The sequence below is a fragment of the Podarcis tiliguerta genome (assembly GCF_965153285.1).
Source record: "Podarcis tiliguerta genome assembly, chromosome: 6".
NCBI lineage: Eukaryota > Metazoa > Chordata > Lepidosauria > Squamata > Lacertidae > Podarcis > Podarcis tiliguerta.
In genome coordinates, this window is record NC_139539.1 from 60,550,686 (window position 1) to 60,567,309 (window position 16,624).

The following is a 16,624-nucleotide window of genomic DNA, read 5'->3' on the forward strand; positions in this document are numbered from 1 at the left end:
GGTCCAGGAAAACATTAATTTTACAACTTTAAAAATAAAATTCTGCAGTTTCATGCCAGTTTCAAGAACTAACCTTTCATGTTGCAAAACTAAGGGAAGTATTCTTTGCTGCTGTGAGCTTTTGTCATTATCTCCTCATGTTAGTTCTTCATGGTTTGTGAACTGTAAGCACCACCCGAAAAGACCAATAAAGTTTGTGATTGTCTCATAGTAAGCTTGCAAGAAGATCAAACCTATCCATTCTTAAGGAAATCAGCCCTGAGTGCTCGCTGGAAGGACAGATCCTGAAGCTGAGACTCCAATACTTTGGCGAACTCATGAGAAGAGAAGACTCCCTGGAAAAGACCCTGATGTTGGGAAAGATGGAGGGCACAAGGAGAAGGGGACGACAGAGGACAAGATGGTTGGATAGTGTTCTCGAAGCTACCAGCATGAGTTTGACCAAACTGCGGGAGGCAGTGGAAGACAGGAGTGCCTGGCGTGCTCTGGTCCATGGGGTCACGAAGTCAGACACGACTAAATGACTAAACAACAACAAAGCTTGCATTCCCTTTCCCCAGACTGCCTTTTAGTGCTTTAGAAGAAACTATCATTTGGGGGCTCAGTGGATTATTTGGAAGGCTGGCCTTCTCTAATATTTCTGAACTTATTCGCACTGTGCACAATTGTCATTTTTTTGTTATTAATTTCCTTATCCTAATTTTAATATCCCCCCTCAAGATTGGGAGAAAAGTCAACTTGTGTCTACTGCATTCAGTATTGCAGGAACTGAAAGGATTTAAATTGGGAATGGTGTGAGATGCGTGAACCCAGTACTTCTGGTACATTGCTGATCTGTGTGCTCATCTGTCACATAGGCTGTGCTTACTTGAGCTGTAGCTAAGTTGTACGTGTCAAACATGCAGTGTATGACTGTCCCACAGCACATTGGCACATATCTGACCAGTCTCAAAAGGGGCTGTGCATTTGTGCTACTTTTCAGCAAGCACTGAAAAGAGTACAGTGAAGGCGCCTGCTTGATCTCAACAGCAAGGAGTTCCAAAGTGCAGATGCTGCCACAACTAAATGACCGAGCTCTTATAAATGTGGAATGAGTATGTTGGGGCACCTGTCGCAGTGCCAGTTGCACTGATCAAAGTGGTCCAGGAGGCACATGGACTCAGTATTTACTTAATGGCAGTGGAGGCTGGTGCATGTTGGAACTGGTAGGGTGGAAGACAAGGAGAGCAACAGAAGGTAGAGCCATAACCGATGATACGTAGCATCAACGGATCTGAATTTTTGTCCCATCCTCCTCCCTGCTGAGTTCTACAAGGGCAGCTCTTGAGACTGAAGAGTATGCTGGTAGCCATTCCACCTCCTGGACTGCTTCTAAGAGAGAAGGCAGGCAAGTGGGGGCTGGCTGATGCAGACAGGTTGGACAGGTTGGCCCCATTTGCCCCAATGCACCATCCACTACTACATGTCACTTTTTCATGAATTTCAGGATGTTCCACATTCACTTAGATTTGTGGGTCATCATCCAAATAAGTGTTCCAAATGTGCAGAAGAAAACAAGGCTACAGCTGGAGGCTTTGTTTCCCCCTTGACACTGGGAACATCTGTAGCAAAATAACAACAAATGACCTGGCTGCATATCTGGGTCCTGGCCACAGGGTATCTGCAACAGTGTTTTCTGCAGATTGGGAGGTCCTTTATCTCCGTTAATAGTCATACTATCATCAAGGCTCAGCACAAGTGACAGAAGTTTAAGATAGAAAGCATAGAAACATCTATGTTTACATTCCATACGCTGATGAATTAATTTAAATTAAAAAAACCTGTGTTTCAAAATAGGGGTCACTTGGCTGGCCTGCTGTGTGCGAGGCAAGCTAAAACCACTATTTGGTGTGTGGAGTTAATTACACAGTTCTCTGGATGGTCTAATGTGAGACTGGTGCCACACTTGCATTAACTATTACGGACAATTAAATGAAGGATTGATTTTTCTGCAGCTGGTCTTTAATACATATTAAACTTACATACTTCATACTGTAGTGCTTGTGCTTTACATTTTGGATAGTTCAGTTAAATAGTACATTTTTTCAATAAGAGTTTTGCTTGAGTCTATGGGAGCTTTCCAATATTGAAAAATGCATAAAACCAAATTTATTTGGGGAGGTCAACCGAAGATATTTTGGGCTTATTTGAGTTTTGCAGAAGGAACAAAACAGAATGCTAAAAAGCCAGAATATGAATACTTTCCATGGTTTATTCCAAAGCAATAGCAGGAGCGATTGGGTTTAAATGAGTCTTCTTCTTCTTCTTCTTCTTCTTCTTCTTGGAATTGGAGAAGCAAATTATCCAAAAACCTCCCCCCCCCCCAAATTCTGTGAAATTAACATTAGAGGATTACTTGAGACTAATGAATTTTGAAGTATGCTTTGTGTGGAAACTATACTATTGTCTCAATATAAACAGGTTTCAACAAATTTCTGCTGAAAACAGATGTAACACTGTAAGAGTGAGAAGGCAGTTTGATAGTGCCATTGATACCTATAATATAAACTTATTTTCCCCCTGACCTGATGTGTACACTGTTCAGACTTGTTTTGTGTGAGGTTCAAGCGAAACTGAGAAAACACCATTCCTCCACCCCAGAAAGGAGACAAAGGGTTGTATCCAATGTTAGTAGAGAAGATCCACTGAATTAATGGACAGGACTAGGTCCATTAATTTCAGCTGGTTCTACTCTGAGTAGAATTTAGTTGGCTACAACCCAAAGGCTGTCATTTGCATCACAGCTATGGTTATCTATTGGCCAGTTTGTAACATCAGTCCCTTCAGTCTGTATCTTCCATTCTCCAGCCCCAGATTTGTTTTGAAATTATGTTTGAAAGTTTTAGACTTTTTATTGCATTTGTGTTTATTATTATTTTTAAAGTTGTTTTTTTTAAATTGTGCAAGTTTATCTACTTGTTCCAAGGCTTTAATCTCACAGTTTGAAAATTAATTTCTTATTGCCTTTCAAAGCATATTCCAGTGAGTAAAAATGTGTTCTTGCTTTCCGGCACTGTACTTAACATTTTACGGTATGTTTTAAAATACGTAATGAGGCTTTTTTCTTGCACAAAGACCATCCTTTAATCCCCACAGTAGGACTTCCAACTATGTGACATTTGCTGGCATAGCCAGTTTTTAAGGCTGGATTGAGGGTAGAGCCATACCCAAACATATGTGGGAAATCACTTGGAAAATGTTAAGTTTATATGCAGTGTGTAGGTTGTTCCTAAGAAAAGACTAAATGTTGCTATATGGTTTTTTCCTTAGAATTTTGGATAAATAAAAGCTGCACAGTCAAGCTACAAATCCCCTCCACTTCCCAGTGGGGAGGAGTTGCAGTGGACCACATGGCCATCTACTTCCCTCTGGGGCCGGCCGGGGGACAAAGTCCTGTGTCACCTGGAGGTTCCTGGTCACGTCATTCACTAACCAGCCAATCTGCTGCCTGGGGGCGTGGCCAGGCCCCATTTAAACTGAGGTGCGAGCTGGAGAGCTTCCTCTTTACTCGCTTCCTTGATCTCCTACCTTCCCTCCCTATTTTTCAGGTTTCAATTTTGGCCTTGCTATGGACCTCGGTTGGTCACCCTTGGGGGGCCTGGTAGGAATTTTTCCACTTGGCAAATTGGCATGTGCCATTTCACTTTCACCTACCTCATAGCAATCGTCACAACTTTGTAAGGATTTGTGGTTAGGCATTGGTTGATCTTATGATGGGGGAGGTGTGGCCATCAGCTGCCCCTCCAAGTTTAAGGGTATTCCGTTAAAGAAATCTGGGGGTGTGGATCTTGTCCAAAGCCCAGGGCAGGGCTAGGGCCATGCCACGACCCCGTCGGGAATCCAGGGGGAGCTCGAGTTGGTTTGCATCGACGGGGCTCCCCCTACCGGTGGTTGACCCTTACTGGACTCCCTGCATGACAGGCAGGAGTCAGATAGAGTTGGGTCAATTCCAATGCCTATGCCAATACCGCTCACATTCTGTAACCAAGAAAGTTGTGGCCTAAATTTGCCCAATAACATTGACCTAATATCCGTGTCCTTGTGTCTTATTCATCAACGAGGGGGTGGTCTTGGGGTCTCGACACACAATGGCATTAACTCCAGTACTCTTGCTTTTTTGTTTGATTAATATGACTAGGCATTGGAAATTTTTTAAACAAAATGATCACAACCTTTCTCTTGTCTTTGTATGGGTAAAAGTGGCATTCTGGCATGTTCAGCATACTCTTTCTAGAGGGTCTTGATCTAAAATAATTAACCCATCTTAAAAACAACATCTAGTAAAATGCTTTAGACATGCTACTTCATACAAAATATTCACAATTGATGGGTTTCTTTTTCTTTTACAATTCAGAACAGATGTATCATTGGGAAGTACCTCTACACGTTCCCTAAAGGACAATGTCACGATCACTCACTGCAATGCTGTAAAAAACCAAAAATACAAATGTCAGATAACTTCAGCAAAGTTCAAGCATATTTACATTATGTGGCTCAAGATCACAGATGGAATAACATTGCTTCAGTCACCACTAATGTTAGTCAAGCCTACAGATATTGGTAAGTTTCAGTTTATTGGCCAAAGTGTTAAAATCAGAATAACAATAAGAGTCTGAGGAAGCTTCCAAAATGATGATTCCAGAATATACACTGAGTTTACACTATGGCAGAACTTAATTCTATGGAAAACACCCTCCCACAAAGCAACACACAAATACATAAGCTAGTGTAGAATAAAATGTTGGTATTGCAAGCCATTTTTTTGCTTTTCCCAACATACTTTAGTTATATAGCAAAATATAATAAGTAAAATCAGTGATGTAAGTCCTGAATGAATTCCCTAAGATACATGAAATCTCATCCTATTGTAATTCCAGCAATGTTAAGCTTGTTCTTGAAGCTATCATAATTCATAACAATAATGACATAATTCTTTCCCCACATGAAATTGATGGTGGAAGCTGTTCAGGATCTCAGGGCTCATCCAGACTTCCATTTGTACCACTGCTTTCGCTTGGGAAAACTCGATTTTTATCGCTGAATCAGAGCAGACGTCAGTCAGGATTTTCATGGATTTATGTTTGCTACAACTCAGTGCTGAAGAGCGGGTTTTCCAGGGGAATGTAGCGGAGCATACAGAAAACCACTTGGACCTTATGGCTAGATAGCATGGGACAACAAGTGGGAAACCTGCTTTTTCTAGGCACGGGATAAATGTAAGCCTGGAGACGCCCTTGGTATTTTCAGTTTTATGCATCATATACTTTTTCTACAAGGTAAATGAAGAGCAATGTTCATTAGATCATGATGTCCTTAAGATTTAATCACACTGTCATTTCTGAAGTAAGAAAATTCTTGGCACAGTAACTTTGATCCCTTCGGTAGGCCGGTTCTGTTCATTGCATGGCTGGCATTGGAAGCCTGAATGACATGAGTTTCTAATGAACTGAAATGAATTATCCTGCACAGTTCTTAACCATGCCAACAAAATCCATTTCATTTTATTTTTCAAAATGTGGTTGTTGTGGCCCAGGGCCATACTACGCAAGATGGTGGCAAGTTCTGTGTGTATGAATATTGAACTGCCTCAGTCACACAGAAAAAGAGGGAAGTAAGGGTCCAAAAGCAAAAGTGTCATCTGGACAAATAGTGCAGAACTCTCCCTACACTTCTCCCCCTGCAGCTCCTCTTATGCTGCTTCTGGTACTGGAGCTCATCTGAGGAGAAGAGTGCATGGGGGAAAGAATTCCCTGAGAGACATGTAGGGAATCTGCAGGCAGGAGGAGTGTCCTGCTCGCATTCTTCCCAGGTGAGTCTTTCCCCATTCTTATAATTGGATGGATGCTCTCCCTTTTTCTGCATGGCTGGGGCAGTGTAAACATAGAACAGCCACTGTCAAATCTGATGTGGCAATTGTTAAGATCCTAGAACCTGCTTCACAGAAACAAAAACCAGCTTTCCCCCGTAATGGTTGAAGGTGTACTGCCAGCACAAAGTTAAGAATAGGCTTTAAGTTTTGCATGGAGGAAATGTTCATCTGAAAGCAGGTAGAATTGCCAAAATTACTATCTTGAAGAATACAGCCATTTGACATGTTTTCCATAAATAATCATTTTTGTACCCAGGACTCCTTCCTGAAATCCATGGAATTTTTAAATGCCTAACTCTGGCTGGATCGTGCATACTATCTGCAAAGAAATATTCATTGATTGGAACTGTTAAACTGTTGCATCTTCACAGCACAATGTGGATTTGAAAAAATAAATATATATACATTAACTCAAATGAACTGCCTGGATTCTTGAGGGTGACATCACTGTCAAAAATTGTTGGAAAATCTCATTCCAACCCCTAGAACCTGCTTCATTCCAGCTCAATGAAAAAAGACAATTAAGAGAAAAAAAGTTTTCTAGTACATTCAGAAGACGCTGAGACTCAATAAAGTTCTAAAGGGTTACTTATTAATGGGTGTTTTAAAATCAAGGTACAGATTCTTTTAAAATTAGAATTTTAGCATTTAAAGGGGTGAAAGCTTTGCTTCTGCTTTTTAATCAAGTCATAGGAAATGGTACAATCAGATGGCGGATGCTTTTAATGTTTTGTTGCTTTCTGGCTGAAGAAGCAGCTCCTTATGAACATTTGACCATTTATGAACTGTTTAGTGTTTTAACATTCTCACCGTAATGAAAAGAACATTTCAGTAGCCTATTTTTCTTAGTATCTTTTTTGTAATTAATTGAAACCTTTTAGAATGACCATTTCATGTTGCTTACAAATTAGGTTAATGCTTTTGAAAGATGATGGGATTATAGGAATAATGCCACAGTGATTCTTTCAAATCATGTCACTGAGTGGCCTGCTACTTTAAAACTGTACTATCTAGCTTAATTATATCTAGAATTAAAAATGGCACTAGGTGGAGTTCATTTCATATCAAATCCTCTGTAAGGCCTTGAAGGAATATACTCTTGTGTGTACAATCAGTCCTCCGGACCACAGCCATTGACTATATCCAGTTAAGGTTGCAACCCAGCATCCATATATAGTACCTAGGAGTAACTCCCATTGAACTCAGGGGGACATGGTTTTAAATAAACATGCATAGGACTGTGCTTTCAGTAAATGCTTGAATTGTACTTTAAGTCCCAATAGCAACTTTTAATTGTTTTCTTAGATGTATTTATTCACTGTTTATCATTTCGTAATACCCAACCAATATACAAGGCTAGAACCATAAAAAGATAAAAATCACTAAATAGAAAATACCAGCATGTATGGCTGGAATCACTCATCTGAAAGGGACTACCTGAACAAAACATCTTGAAGTTTCAGAAGCCTAGCATTGCCAGCATTCCTCTAACATCAAAATGGAAATCCAGAGGGTTGGTGCCAGAACACTAAAGGTGACCATGGAAACAGATACAGGAGCATATGGTACCTCTACAATTGCCCTCCTGAGGATTGTAGAGACTGCATTGGTCCATGGAGGAAGTTAGACAGTCTCTCAGAAAGCCAGGGCCCATGTTTACGGATTAGCCTGGCAGCACATTGGCAGTCAGTGCAGTGCAACATGTTGTTGGTAGGTCTCTTGGGTCAGCTGCTTAGTAGCTGCATCCTGCACCACCTGCATCTTCAAGACCAACCTCAAGGAGAAAGCCCCACAGAGTGCATTGCAGCAAACCAATCTTGACATCCACCAGTGCATAGACCACTGTCTCCAAGCTATCCCTAACCAGTATGGCCATAGCTGCTGTACCAGCCAAAGTTGATAAAAGGCATTCCTAGCCACTGAGGCCACCTGTACTCGAGTAACAAAGATGGAGCTAGGAGGATGCCCAGACTATGCACAGGTTTCCTTCAAAGGGAGTGCAAGTCCATCCAACAGAGGCTACTAACCTTTCCAGGACATGGTAAACACTTGGCCACAGCACCCACCCTAAGGGCCTCTGCTTATGGAATTTTGCATTCAAGATAGGATTGACTAAGGACCAAATGCATGTTTGCATTTAACATACATGGCTTGCGTGTTTTTTTTTTTTTAATTAACAACTGTTTGTGGATTGACAATTAAGTCCCCTACAACATCCCCTCTGGCTTTTGTACAATTAAGGGAATGCTGTTAGTCACCCTGCGAATTAGAAAACATTATGTCATCCTTTTGCACTGTCTTCTTCATCACTGAAAGAAGCGCTTCACTTTTATTGCTTCACCGCTACAACTGTAGGCTGAGGTTCCTTTTCATCGTTACATCCCAGCTATGAAGCCTCTCTTCCAAGCCTTCAAATGCTGAATGATAGAGGGATTTTGAATTAATTGTTTTTTCTTCTTTTGGAAACTGAACAAGCTGCCACCACAGCTTTTCCAGACCACAACCGCAACTCAGGAAAGCATTTATGAATATGTTGAAATACTTTCAGTGAACTGGGGCATGAGGCAGTAGGTTATCCTTCATAGCTTAAAGCCACGTAAGGTTAAAAAGCATGCTCCAGTTACTGTGTCCCTTTGAAAGACGTTTTGCATCATTGTGTGTATGCATGTTAATGTATAATATGCATATATTATGAAAAATGAATATAAAATAAAAATGGGAATATAAGTGGCTATTCAGAGTAACCAGCATGCTTAAACTACCTTGTTGATTATAATGTTTTACAGTAAAGCCTGAACCTCCATCACATCTGCATATGGATATGACAGACGAAGGACAGTTAAAGATATCTTGGTCTCGCCCAGCATCAATATCATATCCTCTTCAGTATGAAATAAAATGCTTTGCAAATTCAACTGAAAATGTTTGGCAGGTGACGCTTTTCTTGTTCCTAAATTCACTCTATGAAATAAGCAAGCCAAAGACAAAAGTTAAGTTCTGATCTAGGAAATCCTTATCTTAATATTAACAGCCCTGAACATTTCATTTGTGAGAATTTTATAAAAATAATATCAATAATGCACTACAAAATTTCTGAACACGAATAGAACTATAGACTTTTTCATGTAACTAATACGAACAATGATAGTTTCATATCATGGCATGGTCCAGTAAACATTGCTGCCAAAGTACTATTGAAATCAATTGAATTAAAGTGATCAAAGGGATTAAAACTCATGACTTGAGTTTTACTGGGTTGCACTAACATGGTTTGTGCTGTAGGGGCACTGATGCATGAAATTATTACTGGGGTTTGTTTTTGTTTTTTTAATTGAGATTAAGGCAAAATTCACCTTTAATGGGACCACATAACATTTGCCTAGCTCAAGCTACTTGTAAAAACTCACTCTCTGTATACATTTTGAACTCTCATGCTAAGCAAGCACAGTTTGGGCCAGAAACCAAACAGATGTGTGAGCAAATAGAAACCACTTCTGTGTGAACACATTAAGATTGGCAATTCCACCTAATGATGTTCCCCATGTACATCAATCCAAAAACTACTTGGGGGGGTGTGACTTGAAAAGGAGATCTGGAAGAACCTCTAGGTGTACATGAAACTCCTACATGCAGTTCTTTGCATTGTGGCCATAATAAGACCACATCATATCTGGATGTAAACGCCCCCCCCCCCGGCGGGGGGAGCTTTCCTCTAATTAATGTATGTCTTGGCTTCAAGTTAAAGTGTTGCAAGAGTGGCATTAAATAGTGTTGTTCTGTTTGTTTTTGACATAATTTAATAGGTGGTTGAGAAGACCATGGAAACGTCATTGATCATAAGCAATACACTATTTGATTCTTCATATGTAGTTCAAGTCCGATGCAAAAGCCTTTATGGACCAGGCCTTTGGAGTGATTGGAGCACACCTTATAACTTGAATCTACAAGGTTTGTCCCCGGTGGAAATCTGATTTGCTAGTACCGTGGAATGCAAAGAATGGACTAGGTGACCCTTGGGGCCTGTCCAAGCCTACAATCCTATGAATCTCAACATATGATCATTATCTGTTTTGAAAAACATATCCCTATTTATAAGGTGTGATGTATGAATACATGTTATAGGAATAATATATGTGTGTGGACTTTCTTCACCAGGCCAGGCTGGGTGGCACGGTTCTGCATCTGGAAACCACAGAACAATCATACTTTCAAAGAGCAAAATGGTCAAAGAGTTCCTGGACATTTCTTACTTATCCAGTCACTATGCAAAACTGCTTTATGCACATAGATTCCCCCCACCTCCGAGCTCAGATTCTAGTTCTCTGAGGGCAGAGCCCAGTTAGAGGCACTGTGACCACTGAGTGGGAGAATGATACAAGGGATCCTTTTTTTAATGGGATATTCCCCCATGAGTTCCGTATCCCACTGAGAAGATGGGAAACTCTCCCACAAGTCTGGATGCTTCCAGGGGATCTACAGAATAATAATAATAATAATAATAATAATAATAATAATAATAATAATAATAATGATGATGTACTGTCCTATTATTATTATTGATTGAATTTATATACTCCCCTATATCCACTGGTCCCAGAGCAGTCTACAGAATAAAATAAAAATACAAAACCACAAAATCCATAATTAAAATAAAAACAATAACAACCCAATAACCCCCAAAGACCCCCCCCCCCATTTTAAAAGGGCATAGGAAAGAAGGAGGCCAATTTTACTTTCCCCTCTATGAGCAAATAGCCATCCATTATTATGGTGGGGAGGAAGCACTTGGAGAACACCTTTTTTATGGAAACAGAAAGTGCTTAACTTCTCCACCGGTGAGTGGGCCAACCCCACTGACAGGCATCAGTGTGCATGGTGTGTCTGAAAGACGTGTCTCCTTCCCATTTTCTAAGGAAAGAAAAACTTTTAGGGTGATGGAAGGATGGGCTGTAATTTTTTCATGCTTTTGTTCTGGCATCAGGTTCAGGTGTGAGGAAGGAGAAAACACAATTCCTGTGCTTGTGAATAGGAAAGCATTTTTCAGTTTCTTTACAAGGTCTCAAGGGTATGTTCAGTTTGGATGTGCAGTCAAGGAAAAATAGTCCTGGACCAACTCCTTTGTCTGCCTCTCGCAATTGGCTTTCCGGACTCCATCCCATTTGCCAGTATATTGTAAGAATCAGTTTCTGGCAATGCACACAGAATGCATGGGAAACAATGTAGTAAAGGATTATAAGTCTCTAATGCATAAGATGAAATATTAATATTCAGCAAACATGTGCTTTACTGGTCACATACCATGTTGTGATGAGCATGACGAGAACCTTAGGAAGGGTAATATCTTCCCTGCAGGGAACTCAGATAGGGCTATTCTCTCAATGGCTAATTCTAGTGTTAAACCAATAGAAAAAGAATTAACCCATTAATGAAGTTGTGGCAGCAAAGAAGCTGTTTTGTATTCACCTCAGTGCATTAACACCAGAAGTACAAAATGCTGGAACTAAACAATTATATATTTATGTATTTAATTAGAATTATGTTCAGACCTATATTTAACACTGAAGGCTGTACTTAGTGTAAATTGGTAATGCTGCATATTGCAGTGCCTGGTTTGTGGGAACTCCCTCTGAACTGAACTGCACTGGAAATTTATTCTTTCATTAAAGAGTTACTATGCAGGAGTCAGCAAGCTAACCTTTTATAGTGAAACACTTCATTGTAGTATTTTGCCAATTAGTGATCAAATTGGGTTACTCTGGCTGTGTTTTGTCACCCACCAAAGGATTAAGACCAGTGCTATTTTTCCACAAGAAGAGGTGCAAGAACTCACCATGAACACCTCCATCATTCGCTTAGAATGGCAATGGCATCCACCTGGGAAGTGCCAGGACTAAGTTCCAAAAAAAATAAACCCTGATTAGGACACTAGGGACAACTGTGCCTCAATACAATTATCTAACTGTTTTTTGGTGTGACATGCACCCTAACCTGGGAGTACTAGAATCTGAGCTTGGAGCATATGGACATTTGACATAAATGTTTCCATACTATGATCATTTATAGTGATCGCTTGTATTATGATGTTCTGTATCTGCACTGTGTTTGTGTGTTTGTTTTGGAGTCCTCTTGAAGAATAGTATGTGCATAGCTGTGGGCACCAAAGCAGCACTGAGTTGCTAAAACCTTATCTATCTTTCTATCTATTTATCTATCATCTATCTATCTATCTATCATCATCATCATCTATCTATCTATTTATCTGTATCTATCTATCTATCTATCTATCTATCTAATCTATCATCTATCTATCTATTTATCTATTTCATGTACACCCCAACTTTTCCCCAAGGATCTCAAAGTGGTGTACATAGTTCCCTGCCTTCCCATTTTATAACAACCCTGTGAGGTACATTAGGTTGAGAGTGAGTGAATAGCCTATGGTCACCCAGTGAGCTTCATGACAGAGTGGGAATTTAAACCCAGGTTTCCTAGGTCCTAGTCTGACACCCTCGCCGCTACATCACACTGGTCCTCTTAAACTGACAAAATGGTTTCTCCTTCATAGAGTGGTATACAATACAGAAACACTCTGAGCCCTTTTTTCAATGTATGACTCCTTTTCCAGTACATGTGCATGCCATTTCTTGTTTGCTGTTCTCTGTATCTTATGTATGCTTTCACTGAATACTTAAATTGACTGAACCTTCCACCTGTAGCTAAAAATTTTACACACACATACATTTTTTTTCCTATAAAAATGTTGAGGAAGTACTCTCATTTTGACTCAAGAAAATCACCATTTTATAGTTCAAATTGGGAAAAGTAAATACAGTAAATGGACAAAAGTACAAAGAGTCACAAAATGTTTAGGGTATGCATCCTCCCAGAAAAAAATCACTGTGTGTGTATATATATATGTATATGTGTATGTATATGTATATATATATATATATATATGCTTTCGTAGATTTTCACGGGTACAGGAATGCAGGTTTTGGTGTCCTCGGGTGTCTTCCCGTGTAAAAGTTTTAACTTTTACACGGGAAGACACCCGAGGACACCAAAACCTGCATATATATATATATATATATATATACACACATACATTTCTTTAACAAAATTTATATACGACTTGATTGTAATAAAACCTTGAAGTGGTCTACAAAATAAAACACTGAAATTATCAATAAAAGACAGTTAAAGAAAGATGATTTGACAACAACAAATTTCATTTCAAAAACAAATGAAAATCAACAATAAGCTAAAAACAGACTAAAACACATGTGACAGGTTGGATAAGTAATCTTAAACACTACAATTAAGAAGAAAAGAGATATTTATTGTTTTCTATTGTAAATTATCATTAGCACTCATTATATATATTTTGAAAGTTTACTGCACTGCATACATTTTGGTATGTGATTGTTTTCTTCCAATTTATAATGTTTGTCTCTATTGTCTTTTTTCCACTTTGTTTCTTGTAACAGAAGTCATGTATTTCCCTTCAAAAATCCTGGCAACTGTTGGAACAAATGTTTCCTTTTATTGTATTTACAAAACCAAAGATAAAGTAATCTCATCGGAGAAGATAGTCTGGTGGTTAAATTTAGCAAAAGAAATCCCTAGGCATCAGTACACACTTGTGAATGACTACATTGGCAAAGTAACGCTTGTCAACTTAAATGCTATGAAGCCTGGAGGGAATTTCCTCTTTAATGCCTTATACTGTTGTAATGAAAACAAGGAATGTAATCACCGTTATGCTGAATTATATATAATAGGTAAGATTCCTGCTTATTTTTAAATTAATGTTGGTAAATCCATTTTTTCTTAGATTTTCTGTTGATTAAGTCTGTCTTTCAAATAGATGTTAATATCAGCATCACATGTGAAACATATGGCAACTTGCAAAAAATGACTTGCAGATGGTCCACCAGCACAGACCCACTGCTTTTGGAGAGCACTTTGCTGTTGAGATACTACAGGTACATGTTCATTTTAATCTGATGTTTTGTGAAAAGGTGCCACATTGGAAATGGTGGTGGATAAAAGCATGAAGCAAATAAATGCAGTTGAGCCTAGGACTTTTGCTAGACCAAAGAGGAAAGCCTGAGGTGGAAAGTCTTATAATCAGGAAGCTTAGTTTGGGAATTATTTTTTTATAAGTATTTCCCCTGTTTCCAGTCTGGTGTGATCTTAATGGCAATGTTTAGGCTAAATGTTTATCTCATATACTGAGGTCCCAGGTTTGAGATTCACTAGTAGGGTTGCCATATTTCAAAAAGTACAAACCAGGACACCCCAAAAGTTGTTGAGCTTTTTTAAGGAATTGACCGCTAATATCATAGAAAATCTGGACGTATGGCAGCCCTATTCACTAGAGACCATTCCTGATACTGCTGAACACACTTACTCATTGTAAGATATTATTGGCTCTTTGGCTCTATCACATCAGACTTTGCTTGGAGGAGGGGACTAAATCCAGGCATTCCCATGCTCCATTATCACTTGCATCAAGTGATCAGCTCTCTGATAGGACATTACTGACTCTGTGTTCAGGGGTCAGTAAAAGGATTTAATCCAGCTAAAATTATTGCTAAGTCCTATTAAAATGAGACATAAATTACCTGTAGTTGCTACTCACTCCTTCCATTGCTTATAGTAGGACTTAAGCCATTGTCTTCTGAAGAGTGAGTAACTGACAATTTTCATTGTCAAGATTGCGTCAGCTAGACTCCTGAAAATGTCTGACAGAAGGTCTTGAATAATATCTATTCTTTAGAAGCTAAAGTGGTTACTGATATTGTTTTGGGGATCAGTTCAAAACAGATGGTGTCCAGTTTAAAAATCCAAAATGACCAGTGTTGAAGGAACACTTCCACCCATATACTCCCTATTGTGCTTTGAGGGGGCCTGGTTTATTATCTCATTTTTTCAGGAAGCACAGTTATAAGTAACAAGTTGTTGGGCCTTCTCTAAGTAGCATGTCACCTCTGGAATTCTCTACAGGAGATGTGTAAGTAGTTGTCTCTAAGTCATAGTTCTAGTGTTCTGTCAAATCTGGGCCACTGTTTTTATGTCATGCATCAATTTCACCAATGAGAACAACTTTAAACTATGCTTAGTTCAAACAAGCTAGAATCAAGCTATGGTGTATCATTCTGGCTTCTTCACTAACCATTGTATCAACTAACAACAGTCATCCAAGTCCAGACATAACATGGAGCTGTGGTTAGTTTAAGACTAATCTCACAGCCATGGCAGGATAGAAGGGGAGTAGAGCATATCTCTCTGGTAGCACTTAGGCTGGTATAGACAATACTGAACTAGTTGCACCAATGGTACAATTTAGTATAAAGCAGCTTCATATAGTATAAAGCAGCTATGTGCCTAAGATTAATCCATGCATGTTTAGGTAATGTGAAGCCATGCCAGAATTATGTCTGAACTGGCCCATAGTTTCTAAATCACCATAATCTTGTATCACTGCAACACTGCACATAGTTCAGATAGAGACAATGTGTAGCAAACAAAGCAAATCCCTTGATCTTTACACTGATTGAAATTTTGCAGGTGAAATTCTGCAATGCTTTTCCAACCGGAGGTCAGTCATGAGTTGATGTTTATTCTTCCCTTGATGCTGGTAGTTGAAATATACTTTTCATAAAAAAAATAAAAAAATCCTGTGCTAAATCTTCAGAGAGAATTGTACTGATTTAATCTGCATTTGTTTGTCTGACATTAAGAGGGAGAATACAGCTAAATATGCCACTGAGGGGCCAATTAAATAAGCAATTTCCTTTCTGGCTGCCTGCTTGAAAGGTTTATGTGCCACAGGTATGTCTAGTCATTCTAATAATATAGAATATACTTTCAGTACTTTAAAAAAACAACAACCAATCAGCCAATTTAAGACTCACCCATATATAGTGCTTCTGTCAAAGCAACTCCCTAGTTCCATTCCTCCGGGTTGAATACAATAACCACCATGCATATTTCTCCTTTTACTAACCACAGTGCTACTTATGCCTGTGCATACTTGGTTGGTAGTGGGTTAAAGGTTAAGAACCGGTGGCCCAGCTCACACATCACATTAAACCATAGTTTGTTTTTAACTATGGTTTAATGTGAATGAGCACCAGGATAATACACTTGGTCAGACAGTCTCACTGCACTCCTCCCTCCTGCTGCTCCAGGAAACAAGCCAGAGTATAGCTTATAATGAGAACTGAACCTGGGCTCATGGTTTGTTTCACCCAAGAACAAATTTTGTTTATGTAGTTGTTGACGTTCATCTGTCTTGGAAGATAATGGAAAAGTACACCTTCAGGGGTAAAGTAGAATTGTTGGAGAGTTTCAGCGTTTGTGGCTGTGAAGACCAATACAGAAGAGACATGTTGTATTGTAGGTGTGTAGATGAAGATATCTAGTTTTGCTGCTACAGGTTCAACACGGCGTTTCTTCTCTCTGTGTTTCTTCCAAAAGTCATTCCTCCTCTGGTCACAGTTGTGAATATACAACCTGTCTGTCTCCAGACTGCAATAGTCTGCAAGGGATTCCCGTATGGCAAGGTTAATGTTGCCAGCCTTCATGTCATGTTTGCAGGCATCTTTGTAATGCAGAGTTGGTCTGCTAACAGCCCTAATGTGGAAGCTAGCTGCTCTCCCTTGGGGATCCTGCCATCTTACATTCTGTGGACATGACCAAGCCACAATA

At 39.4% G+C, this 16,624-nt stretch overlaps 1 protein-coding gene and 1 long non-coding RNA gene across 6 annotated transcripts in view; one reads left to right on the forward strand and one right to left on the reverse strand.

Moving 5' to 3' along the window:
• The window catches only part of LEPR (leptin receptor), a 58,574-nt gene that overhangs the window by 24,479 nt on the left and 17,471 nt on the right, over nucleotides 1-16,624 (forward strand). For 2 of the 3 annotated variants that reach the window (XM_083448031.1, XM_083448032.1), the window contains exons 5-9: nucleotides 4,394-4,599; nucleotides 8,695-8,840; nucleotides 9,712-9,856; nucleotides 13,396-13,689; nucleotides 13,776-13,893. In XM_083448031.1, the coding sequence (XP_083304157.1) occupies nucleotides 4,394-4,599; nucleotides 8,695-8,840; nucleotides 9,712-9,856; nucleotides 13,396-13,689; nucleotides 13,776-13,893 (909 nt within the window). Of the gene's footprint in view, nucleotides 1-4,393; nucleotides 4,600-8,694; nucleotides 8,841-9,711; nucleotides 9,857-13,395; nucleotides 13,690-13,742; nucleotides 13,894-16,624 lie in introns of all 3 variants that reach the window. The other variant, XM_083448033.1, reaches the window with a different exon arrangement.
• LOC310680983 overlaps nucleotides 1,980-16,624 on the reverse strand; it is a 59,981-nt gene continuing 45,336 nt past the window's right edge. For all 3 annotated transcript variants that reach the window (XR_014513038.1, XR_014513039.1, XR_014513040.1), the window contains one exon: nucleotides 1,980-4,464. This is a non-coding gene — a long non-coding RNA (uncharacterized lncRNA). The remainder of the gene's footprint in view (nucleotides 4,465-16,624) is intronic.